General features: G+C 49.2%; 1 protein-coding gene across 1 annotated transcript; it reads right to left on the bottom strand.

Annotated features, from left to right (window-relative positions):
- Positions 1-924: 924 nt before the first annotated feature.
- RBP4 (retinol binding protein 4) lies at positions 925-10613 on the bottom strand. The gene is made up of 6 exons (XM_017876767.1): positions 10499-10613; positions 10246-10374; positions 9982-10118; positions 9708-9814; positions 3208-3420; positions 925-1211 (listed from the first exon to the last, which is right to left on the bottom strand). The coding sequence occupies exons 2-6, from the start codon at positions 10354-10356 to the stop codon at positions 1174-1176; spliced, it is 606 nt and encodes a 201-aa protein (XP_017732256.1). The 5' UTR covers positions 10357-10374; positions 10499-10613; the 3' UTR covers positions 925-1173.
- Between the last annotated feature and the right edge of the window lie 1231 nt (positions 10614-11844).

The following is an 11844-nucleotide window of genomic DNA, read 5'->3' on the forward strand; positions in this document are numbered from 1 at the left end:
GTGGAGATCTGTGACCCTTTCCTCACTCCCAGTGCATTTCATAGACGTCAACCTGGCATCACCGGTTTCACAGCTCCCCAGAGCTCTAACAGACATTGTCTAATTGAATCCTCACTGCAGCCCATCAGGCAAGGACTATTTTCCCTTATCTCCCAAGAAAAGAGTGAGGCTCAGAGAAGCCTTGTAACCAGCCCCAAATCCACAGCTAATATGTATCTGAACCAGATGTGCACTTAAACCAACATCCTCTGGTACCAAAGCCTTTCAACATGAGAAATGGAGGCCCTGGGAACACCTGAAAAACTGAGGCAAGTGGCCTTGCACCCATACACTAGGGTTCCCACGTGCTGCTAATGATGCAGGATGTTGGTGTTCTGTCCCAGCCCCTGCTACTTACCCCCCACCCAGCCCCTCCCTGCACTCCAGGTGCTCTGATCTTTCCTATAGAACGAGATTCCAAAGCCCCATCTTCCAATTTCCCCAGAGGCCTCCATCCTCCCCCTCAGCATTTTGCCTACACCTGAAAGAGGTGAGTTGCGTGCTAGAGACAATAAAGGGCTAAGGAGTGTTTCCTAGAGCTCACCTTGCCCCCTGTGGCTCAGCCTCTCAAATCCAGCGTTGGTGAGCTGCCAGCCCGCCCACCTCATAGGCCTAGGGCTGACTAAGGCCTTGGGCTCACTGGCCTGACCTATCTACTCATTTCCTCTTTTGGCACCAGTGCTTTGGCCAGGCTGGTAGGTAAGACTTTCCTAAGTGACAGAGGAAACCTCCTTTTCAGGAAGTTGGGAGAAGCCAGTATTTAATAATGGAGATTAGGCGCTAGAACAGGCCAAAGGTCAGAAAGAGCCTCGTGCTCCTGGTATAAAGAAGCGCACCCAACCCGTCCATCTGCAGCACAGACACAAACACAAATGAAAACTCAAATCACAGGACACGGGTGACTATATTTTAATGAATCAGAGTCTGGAATCTTAAGCCTCAGAAACTTTCAGGAAAGACATTTACCTGCAAGCAGATTCACTGACCCCCACGTGTATCCTTATGTGTAATGAAGGTTTTATGGGAAATGAGGGAAGATGGGGAGAGAAGGGCAAATTAAACTCCTAAGATAAATAGAGTTGAAGACTGAGAAATAATCAGAAGTTCTCAGAAGAAACTAGATTCTTTATGTTGCTACAAAAGGTTTCTTTCTGATCTGCCATCGCAGTAACCTGGAAAATACAAAACAAAGCCATTAACGACAGAAAGGGGACCCAGTTTTTAAGTAGATAATGAACATCATGATGGCCTTGGAGCTGGCTTCATTCAAATGTCTCTTAATTCAAATGCATCACAGCAGATCACAACCCTTAAGGTTACAGTTGACAGTAATTCATCAACACCTTCAAGGCTATTTCTGAAACCCACTGAATTTCTCTGGACATAATGGGGGTGGGAAGAATAACACCTGCTGATGAACAGGGTTTCCTTTGATTTCTCTTTTTAGTCTGCCTTATTGCCTTTCAAAGTGTCGGGGGCCATCCTCAGTTTTCAGGAAGTCAGCGCCAAGGCAGCCTGACCTGGGACACACTGGTGATTTTTTTTTTTTTTTGAGACAGAGTCTCGCTCTGTCGCCCAGGCTGGAGTGCAGTGGCCGGATCTCAGCTCACTGCAAGCTCCGCCTTCCGGGTTTACGCCATTCTCCTGCCTCAGCCTCCCAAGTAGCTGGGACTACAGGTGTCCGCTACCTCGCCCGACTAGTTTTTTGTATTTTTTAGTAGAGACGGGATTTCACCGTGTTAGCCAGGATGGTCTCGATCTCCTGACCTTGTGATCCGCCTGTCTCGGCCTCCCAAAGTGCTGGGATTACAGGCTTGAGCCACCACGCCTGGCTGGTGATGGTTTTATAAAGTGTTTCTATGTCTCATGTCATGTGTCACCAGATGGTGTGGCACAAGAGACTTCAGAGTCACAAAACTCTAGGTATGCATCCAACTCAGCTACCTATTAAAGATTTAGGGCAACTTTCTTCATCATTGTCAGCCTCTGTTTTCTCATCTGTACAGTGAGCATAATCTGCTTCCCAAGGTGCCCTGCTGTGGTGGAATCCTCGCCGGCCCTACATTTCATTTTCAAGGGTGAAGGTTCAAAATCAGTTTGATTTTGGTCTGAGTTCCCATCTGTTTGGTGTAGTGGGTCAGTTCGTGACCAACAGAAATGCTCCATTTTGTTAAATAATAATAATAATGATTATTATTATTATTATTTTGAGGCAGAATCTTGCTCTATTGTCCAGGCTGGAGTGCAGTGGCAGGATCTCAACTCACTGCAGCCTCCGCCTCCTGGGTTCAAGTAATTCTCCTGCCTCAACTTCCCGAGTAGCTGGGATTACAGGTGCATGCCACTGCGCCTGGCTAATTTTTGCTGGTTTTGAACTCCTGACCTCATGTGATCTGCCGCCTCGGCCTCCCAAAGTGCTGGGATTTCAGGCATAAGCCACCGCGCCTGGCCCATTTTGTTTAATTTTTTTCTACATTTTAGCATTACTCTATTTAGATTTTGAAACCCAGTATCCCATAGCAATGAGTGGGTGTCCATTCAAAGTAAATGGAGCTCTTTCCTCCACAAAGTTTCTGGTTTTAAAGTCAAGATCAGACAAGGGTAATATCTCCTAAAAGATCCTTTGGTTGTTCCAGGGAATCTCAAAACACCCAAGTGAGGAAACCCAGCTAGTCAATGTCGTGGCTATTTGGTTTCATACAGAAAAAAGAAGGTGCGTTGAAATCATTCTCTTTGGAGCTTACTACCTTGATGTCCCCGTGGAGTTTTTACACCAATGGCCACATGAGCTGCCCACCTCTTTACTGGGCTGCTCAATCCCAAACAATCTGAATTCAGTCAAAATGGTTTTTTGGGGCGGTTTAGCCAGGGGTGACCACAGAAATGGCCTGAGGAAGCAGAATAAAAGGAAAAGAGAGCCCACTGCAAAGTTAGTGCCAGTGAACTGGACAAAGGCCTTTACCCACACCTGCATGAGCCCTATGAGAAGGTCAGGGAAAAATCTGGCCATGCAGGATCAGGATTTGGCCTCAGAAAGGGGCTCCCAAGACCCCATGTTTTCTCTGGGGTACAGACGAAATAAATTTCACTAGCACGTGGGCCCAAAGTCCAAACCCACTGCACTGCAGGAAGAGCCAGGAGGCTCCCTGCTCCCTGCTCCCCGCTCACCGTTGTGGACGATCAGCCTGTACTGCCTGGCCAGGCACAGCTCCTCCTGCCGCTGCCTTACAATCTTTTGCGCTTCTGGGGGCAGGCCGTTGGGGTCCCGGGAAAACACGAAGGAGTAGCTGTCAGCACAGGTGCCGTCGAGGTTCAGGAGGCGGCAGGAGTACTGCACGGCATACGTGTCGTAGTCCGTATCGATGATCCAGTGGTCATCATCTGCAAGCCAGAAAGCCATCGTGCCGATCAAAGACTCTCCCTCATGGGCTCAGATGTCGGAGAAACCCATGACCAGGCCTGAGAACACAGTGACTTCCGGAAGCTGGTTTTATTTCCTTAGGAAGCAGGACACTTCAGAGAATTCTGATAGCTTATACAAAATTCGGCAAATCAGAAAGGGCCTTGCTCTCCTTTATCGAAAAGAATCTTGTAGTCAGAGAAACCTCATTCACTTCAATAATCATCTCTCCCTGTGACTATGTCACTGTAAATGTGACAGCATCTTTCCCAAGAACCACCAAGAATGTGGGGTCATCAAAACCACAGAATAAACCGCTCTACTGTCGCTTCACCATCTACTCTCCAATAATATCTGTGTCTTTTGTGCCTAATATCTGATGGCCACCAACTTATGTTACTGCCAGTATTGGCATATGTCTTTCTCAGTCTCTATCAGCTGGTTCCTAATCAACTCACTAACAGCGCTGCCCCCTGCTCTCTCAGTCCTCTGGAGGATGCCACGCCCATGATCATGGCTTCTCCGGCTCCATCCTAATCCTGCTTACTAACGCTACTCACTTCTTTGTGCTGGCAAAGAGTAGGTTTGCCTTGAGGACACAAGGGGCCCACCATCTGGCATCAGATATTCCTTCTCAGACCTTGTCCTCTTCACAACTCACAGAGGCAGGGCTGAGCCACTGAGTTTATATGTATTCCTCAAGACTGAAATGTAAGTCATGAAGAGTAAGAGTAAATGAAAGTGGTAAAAATATCAACGAAGGCAGGAGAGGAAAGAACGTTAATTAGAGTGTATGCGTGGCCGGGCGCCATGGCTCGTGCTTGTAATCCCAGCACTTCGGGAGGCTGAGGCAGGAGGGTAACTTGAGGCCAGGAGTTTGAGACCAACCTGGGCAACATAGTGACACCTGGTCTCTATGAAAAATGAAAATAATTAGCTGGGTGGGGTGGCATGTGTCTGTGGTCCCCGCTACTTGGGGGCTGAGGCGGGAGGATTGCTTTGAGCCCAGGAGGTCAAGGCTACAGTGAGCTAGGTTTGCACCACTGCACTCCAGCCTGAGTGAGAGTGAGACTGTCTTAAAAAAAAATAAAAAGGAAAAAGAAAAAAAGAATGTATGTGAGTGATTTGCCACAGAGAAAGAACAGTGTTACACTATATTCAGATAAAAGTGCCACATCTCTACTTAATTTAACCTTCTTGTTGACATAATACCATGATTGGGACTTTCTGAGCACTTAATTATGTGCCAGTCACTGTATGAACACTTCCCATTTGTTTTCTCGGTTACCTCTCACATTGATCCAAAAGTGCACACTATTATCCCCTTCTTTACAGGTGAGGAAACAGAGATACTTAATTTCTGAGACACAGAGATACTTAATAATTTACCTAGGGTTACAAAGAGCAGGGCAGAACTGGGATTCAGGGAAGGGAGTGTGATCCCAGAGCCCGCATGCTTCACCTCTACACCACGCTGTGTCCAGACAATCAGCACGCTGGCGGGAGAGGGGCAAGAAAGAAAAAGGCTTTGTGTCTCCATCTCAGGCTCAGGTGTTGGAGCAAGGGGTGATGCTCCCTCTGCAGTATTCTAGTTGGAGAAGCGCAGAGGGAACTGGATCCCCCAGCGTTAGAGGGTGTAAGACCTTCTGGAATGCTGGCCCTAAGTCGCTTCCGGGTGTGCCTCTCTGAGAACCCCTGGAGTGCCAGCCTAGGATGGGGCTCAGCCCAAACCCAGGCTCTGCAGGGGGACTGTCCCAGGAGTGGGTGTGGAGCCCCTCTCTTCAACTCACCCTAGGCCTGCCAGATAAATGAGCCACTCCTGTGCCTTGAGGCTGTTCCAGGGTGACAGTGTCAGAGGTGGGGTTGAGGAGATGTTCCAGAACCATGACTGTTCCGCAGGGACCATAAAGTTATTCAGCAGAAGGGCCGGGAACAGAAGCCACAGGGCTGCCCGCTGGGCCTCACCCTAACCACTGACTCCCCTCACGGGCTCCAGAGTATCTGGGTGGTCTTCCTCATCCTTGGATGAAGTCATTCCTTCCCTGGTTACGAGGATCACAGTGTCTGTCACAGGAACCCTCAGACACAAAAACACTTGCCTTTGAAATGTTGCCTCGACTCATGATCCAGGCAGCTATTAGCTTTGCGGATCGGCAGCTTAACTTTTTTTTTTTTCCCTAAAATGGTCGCCAGTATGTAAATTTTGACAGAGGAATTAAGTAACTTTCAATAGTTGGATTTAGCAAAATTGGCTACTGTTCTTGACTTTAAAAGAAGGCCTAAGTTGGTTTGGTTAATCTCCAGGCTCTTTTGGCTGAATAATTCAAAGACGAAGAATTTAAATCATAGCGACCTTGACCAGGCTCTCCCTTTCAAGAGTATTTGCAAGAGATGAACTGCCAGAGCACTGCAAGAATGAGGTTGGTTCTCCAACCTCCTCACACCCAGCAGCTGGGCAGGGCTCCTCTGGAGAACCAGACACCCTGAGCCATTTCCAGACTGCAGTTAACCACATGCAGTGGAGCTAGGGACAGAGAGCAGTGGCTGTGTGGCTGGGAGCCCCTGCCTCCCTCTACCATCCTAGGAAGCGGGGTCACGCTGCAGCTGTGTCTACACTGTACCTACACAGACTGGTTTAGAGGTTTGGACTGCCGGTCCCAAAACCAAAACCAAAGAAAATGCTTGGTAGAGGGTGCTGTCTCAGGCAACCTGATTCCATTGGTCTGTTCTGTTGCTCACTGCTGTGGGCCTGGCATGCGTCCTTTCGGCTCCCTAAACCTGCATGCTCCAATCATCTAAAGCAGCAAGACTGGGTGGGAAGCTCCCTGTGGTTCTCAGGCCTAACAGTCTAGCTGAGCCAGCCAGGCAACAGATTGAATGCTATTTCTGATGAATTGTCAAAATACCCCAACAGGCCCCAGAAAAGTGAGTGGAGTCTGAGGCCTTGACACCTGAGTAAGCCAAGATAACTCTTCAGATTGAATTATCTAGACCAGTGGTTCTCAACCTTCGTTGTGCAGAAACAGCATACCCAAGGAGTATACTTAAAATTCAGACTCCAGGGCCCTGCCCTTAGAATGTCCGACTCAATAATTCTGGGTTTGGGTCCAGAAATGTGCACTTTTTAACAAGCACCGTAGTTTATTTAGATATGGATAGAACAGGAACTCTGACTTTGAGAAACCCTAATGTAAACACTCAGGCCTGCATTATTATCCAGCCTGACAAGAGCCCCTTTACCAGCAGAGTGATAGACTTTATCTGACAGAAGGACAAAAGGAGAGTCTGTCCATGTCTTTCTGCAAGAGCACAAAACAGTGATGATCATAGCTAATATTTATTGGGCACTTACTATGCACTAGGCTAAGCATTGTCACAAATTACCTTAATTAGTCCTTCCAATGATTCTATGAAATAGAAACTATTCTTTATCCCCATTTCACAGTGAAGGAAGTCAAATCTCAGGGAGGCTAGCCTGTATTCAACCAAGACCTGCTGATTGTAGTATCCTCAACCCCTGAGACATCCTGCTTGCTGCTGGTGGAGCCAGAAGGGAAGACCAGTACTGAGCATGCCCAAGGCTGGAGCAGCAAGCCACATTAGTCTGTTAACACTGACATTCATGTTCAACTGTAGAGAATGATCACATTTAATTTTTAAATAATTTGACAACAAATTTCATGATCATTTGGCTCTGAGTTACTTTCTCTCCATAAGTGCACTTCATTTTAAACACATCCGTTTGGTGAGATGCAGTGTGTGGAGCAGGGGAGAGGCTGAGGATGCAGGCCACTCTTGGAGTGGCCTTCACATCCCTCTGTCCAAGTCAGTGTTTAAAGCAAGACCATGGTCAGGGAAGAAACTGGCATGAGGAATGAAAGTAGAGTTTGTTAAGAGGACCCCAAAACAAGCATGTAAAACAGAGCAAGGTAGGTGCATCAAACCATGCCATTTGCGAGATACCCAGAAAACACAGGGATCGTTTGTGCCTTTTTACAAGCCCTGGGTTAAGAGGTGTCACTGAGTGCCAAAAATTCACTGTGTGCCCTTGAGCCAGGCACTTCTCTATGGGCCTGTTTCTTCACTTCTAAAACAAGAGAATTGAACCCAGCGGTGTCTGTGGGTCCTTCCATTCTAGACCCAGAATCTAAAGCTGTGATTTCATGACCAGGGAGATAACTAGGCAGCCATCATATCAAACACTTACAAAGAACTCATGTCTCAGGCAACGTTCTGAGTGCTTTCTGCCTGTTAACTCATTGCATCTTGTAACACAACTCCATGAGGTAGGTTCTATGATCACTTCACTTTGCAGATGACGAAACAGGCACAAAGAAGTGAAGGAACAGGTAGTCGTGGAGTTGGAATATGAACTCAGGAGGTCTAATTTTAACCGGGTGGGCTTGACTACAACACTGCACAGCTTCTTTTTTGAAATGTAACCTAAGAAGGAATTTATCCTTAAGCCTTCCATATTATAGTCATCTCACTTAATATCTGCAGCAATCACTTTCAAGATTCCAATACTTTTTCCCCCTCCAAATGAAATCCTGATAAAATATCAACATACAAGAGGCAAAAGCAAACTAATCTGGTTTGATTGGGGGATGAGGCAAGAAACAAAATGTTCCCTTCTCCTTGGGTCCTCTCTGACCCTCTCCCTAAAGGCATTGCCAACAGAATCCTAGTCCATTAAGGAGAACATCTCAAAGTGCTATACAGCGTATGTGTTTCCTCTTTCTAAAAATTAGTAATCTTGTATCTCTGGTATTGATTTTTGTAATCCATTATCAGAAAAGTGTATTTTACTCTAGATAAATCACTTTGGGAAGTTTTGCTGCACTATTTGAAATAATTTTATTAATTCCAATGATAATAAATAAAAATAAAGCTTCCACACTTTTTCTCTACCAGGTATGGTGGCTCACACTTGTAATCCCAGCACTTTGGAAGACCGAGATGGGAGGATGGTTTGAGCCCAGGAGATCAAGACCAGCTTGGGCAACCTGGGGAGACCCTGACTCCACAAAAAATACAAAAATTAGCCGGGCATGGTGGCCCATGCCTGTAGTTCCAGCTACTCAGGAGGCTGAGGCAGTAGGATTGCTTGAGCCCAGGAGGTTGAGGCTTCAGTGAGCCATGATGGTGCCACTGCACTCCAGCCTGGGTGACAGTGAGACCTTGTCTCTAAAAAAAAAAAAAAACTTAAAAATTAAATAAAATTTTAAAATGCAATTTCCTCCAACACACAACTTTGGAGGAAGTCCAAGAGCGTGTGTCATATATGGCAAGCAAGGGGTTACAATAAAGGACACTTCTACCCTGGATCACTGAGCAGAGAGAGTCTCCCTGAACAACCCTTGGTCCTATCTCACAGAAGAGCTCAAACAATACTCTGCAAAAGCTGGTCTGGATTAGGAGTCCCTGTAGTTCAGGGCCACCTAATCCTGGCCTGAGATTTGGAAGCCTGGCTTCTGACATTGGCTTTAACAAACTTGTTGCATGTCCTTGGGCAAAGTTCTCTTGGCCTCAGTATATTCATCTGCATATTGAACCCCCTCCAAAAGGTTAACTCTCCCTCTCTAAGATTCCATGATATGTGCCCCCTGGCCCGCATTATTGTCTAGCTACCAAGTAGATTCCCGATTTGAAACTTAGGATAAATGGGGGGAATAATGGGGGAAAAAAGCATGTAGACACTGTTTTCTCATGATTAGGCCAAATTTTAGGATGTTCTTCTACAAGTCCTCAACATCACTCCCCTCCACATCTGAATTTCACAGCTTAGGGGAAAGAGAAGGGGCCACTGCCACAGCACACTGTGCCTGGCTCAGAACCTCAGCATCAACAGGCCAGGCACTTTGAAGGGATCCATCCCTATGCGTAGTGCTCCCTTCAACCTTGGATAGGGCTCTCTTGGCCTCTGCGGGAGCCCCAGATAGTCAAGCTGTCTGAGGGATTCAGCCCAAAGGGACCAGGAAACGCAGAGCTAGGTGGAGTGGAGATGTGGAAGGCAGGAGGAGGAAGCATGGAGAAGGCACAGACCTTGGCACCGTGGCTGGTGGGGACAATGAGGGTTGGGGCGGGGGCAGGTAGCTGCTCCCAATCTTGTCCCCCTAACTTCAGGCGGTGTGGTGGGTTCCTGCCACTTCCAGACCTTTCCGCAGGGCATTCTTCCTAAGGGTAGGTACCTCTGGAGAAGAAACTCAGCGATTTGGCCCCGTAGGGGCCCCATTCCCAAGACAGTCCCAAAGAGCTGACTACTCACTTCCTTTCTGGAGAAAGGAGGCTACGCCCCAGTACTTCATCTTGAACTTGGCAGGGTCCTCCGTGTCTGTGAAGGTGCCCACCATGTCTGCACACACGTCCCAGTTACTGCAAAAGCCAAGGGGATCCTCAGCCAAGCCAGGCAAAGGGCTTCCTCCCTCCCTCCACCCACCCGGTGCTCCCTTCCCTTCACAGTCCCCACGTGGCGATCAGCAGGCAGGGTCCTGAAAGGACCCTAGAGTGCAAAGGGCGCAGCTGCCCGGGCGGCCACTGACTTCAAAAGACGGACTCGGCCCTTGGCCGTGGCGCTCATCTGGCCGGTCTCGTCTACGGAGAACTCCGCGACGATGTTGTCCTGCAGAAAGAGGCCCTCGGGGTCCTTCTTGGCCATGGCGTACCAGGTCCCGGAGAACTGTGAGAAGGATGACAATAGCTGGGGTTTGGTGTCCGGGGACGCACAGCGGGCCGCGGGGAGGGCGGGGATAGGGGTGGGGACCTGGGCCGTCCGGGTCGCCCGGGCCCCCTGGGCCGATACCTACGCGAGCCTTGTCGAAGTTCTCCTTGACTCGGAAGCTGCTCACTCGGCAGTCGCGCTCCGCCCGGCCGCTGCCCAGCGCCGCCAGCAGCAAGAGCGCCCACATCCACTTCATCTTGCCCAGGAATCCGCCCTGCGGGAGATGCGCCTCAGTCAGTGCCCGGCAGCCGACCCCCGGGCCGCCGTACGTATCACCCCACCCACCCACTTCCACCCCGGCCATCCCGCGCGGCCCGAGGCCCCGGGCCGCGGCTCACCACCGGGAGGGGAACCGCGCGCAAGCCTGGCCGCCGCGTCCGGGCGCGCGTGGAGCTAGGGAGGCGAGCGCGCCGCGGCCGCCCAGCTGCTTTATAGCGCCGGGGGGAGGGGGTCGCGCTTTCGTAACCGCGCGGGGTGAAAGACCGAAGGGGAGGCGCCGGGGGCACTTGCATAACGCGCCCTGACTCACCGGCGCCCGGGCGTGGGCAGGGTCCCCGTGGGCCGGCCTCACCTCCAGGACAGCCCCGGGCACGGTGGAGCGGCCGCGCGGGTTGGCCTCGGCCAGGCCAAACGCGCCAGCGGCCCTGGCTCAGTTACCCTGCACTCGTGCCAGCGGCCGCCAGCTGCGGTCTGGGGTGGCCTTCGGGGCCAGTGGCTCTGGCAGGAGGCTCGAGTCAACCTGGCGGGAAGACCGTGGCCTCACAGAGCGAGAGGGTACCCGCGAGGCTCCCTGGTGCGTGAGTGCCCAGGCCCTGGCCGTGCCAAATTGGCCCCTCCGTCAGCCCTCTGAGGTCCACTTGTGCAGGAATTTTGGAATAATTCATCCAAGTAGTTTTTCATTTTATAAAGGATGTATTTTACTCTCTTTCGGGAGAGTTGTGGTGCCCTCTTGTCAATATTTGTTCTTTAGTTTCAACATCTTTAAAAGCATTAAAACCCTCCCTGTTAAATATTCTCCAGAAACGCAACCCTGGTCAGGACAGGAAATATTTTAGCAGCCTCGGTGGTCGCCTGCTTACTCCGTGGCACTTCCCTGAAACCACTTTGAAAAACACCTACCGATTGTTTGTGATGCAATTTTATTTCAAACCCATATTGGAATTTTCATTTGTTTTCAAAGCAGCTAAGGTTGACTGTTTTGTTGGCTGGGGAGTAGACAAAGGAAAGAAGAGTAAACAACATTCTATAATGTCAACAGCCAATTGAATCAAAACACTGTGACTAGTTTAGGTATTTTGCCTGTGTGATGGCACAATTTACTGACCCTGTTTTTCTCTGTTCAAAGTTGGAGTTCCACTCATTTGATCAAAGCAGCCAGTCAAAGGATGAGAATGACAGAATGAGAATTCATGATGTGGCAAAGAAGTATCTCTTCTTAACATTCCTTCCATACAGTATCAGTTGTGTCTCCATGGCCTAAATCAGAAAGATTCGAGATCAATTTGGGCCATTTTGCTGCAGCCAGACCTGAAATAAGAGAAAACTAGGGAAGAGGTAGGTAGCTGCCAAACAGAAATAAGGAGTTGATTGGTCCTCACACCAACCCTTTATCTATAGGGCACTGGGGCTACTTCTGAGCCTCCTGAAAAGATGACACCTGTGGCTTCCTTCCTCCCTGCTTCTC

Source organism: Rhinopithecus bieti, unplaced genomic scaffold (genome assembly GCF_001698545.2).
Source record: "Rhinopithecus bieti isolate Rb0 unplaced genomic scaffold, ASM169854v2 scaffold_9383, whole genome shotgun sequence".
NCBI lineage: Eukaryota > Metazoa > Chordata > Mammalia > Primates > Cercopithecidae > Rhinopithecus > Rhinopithecus bieti.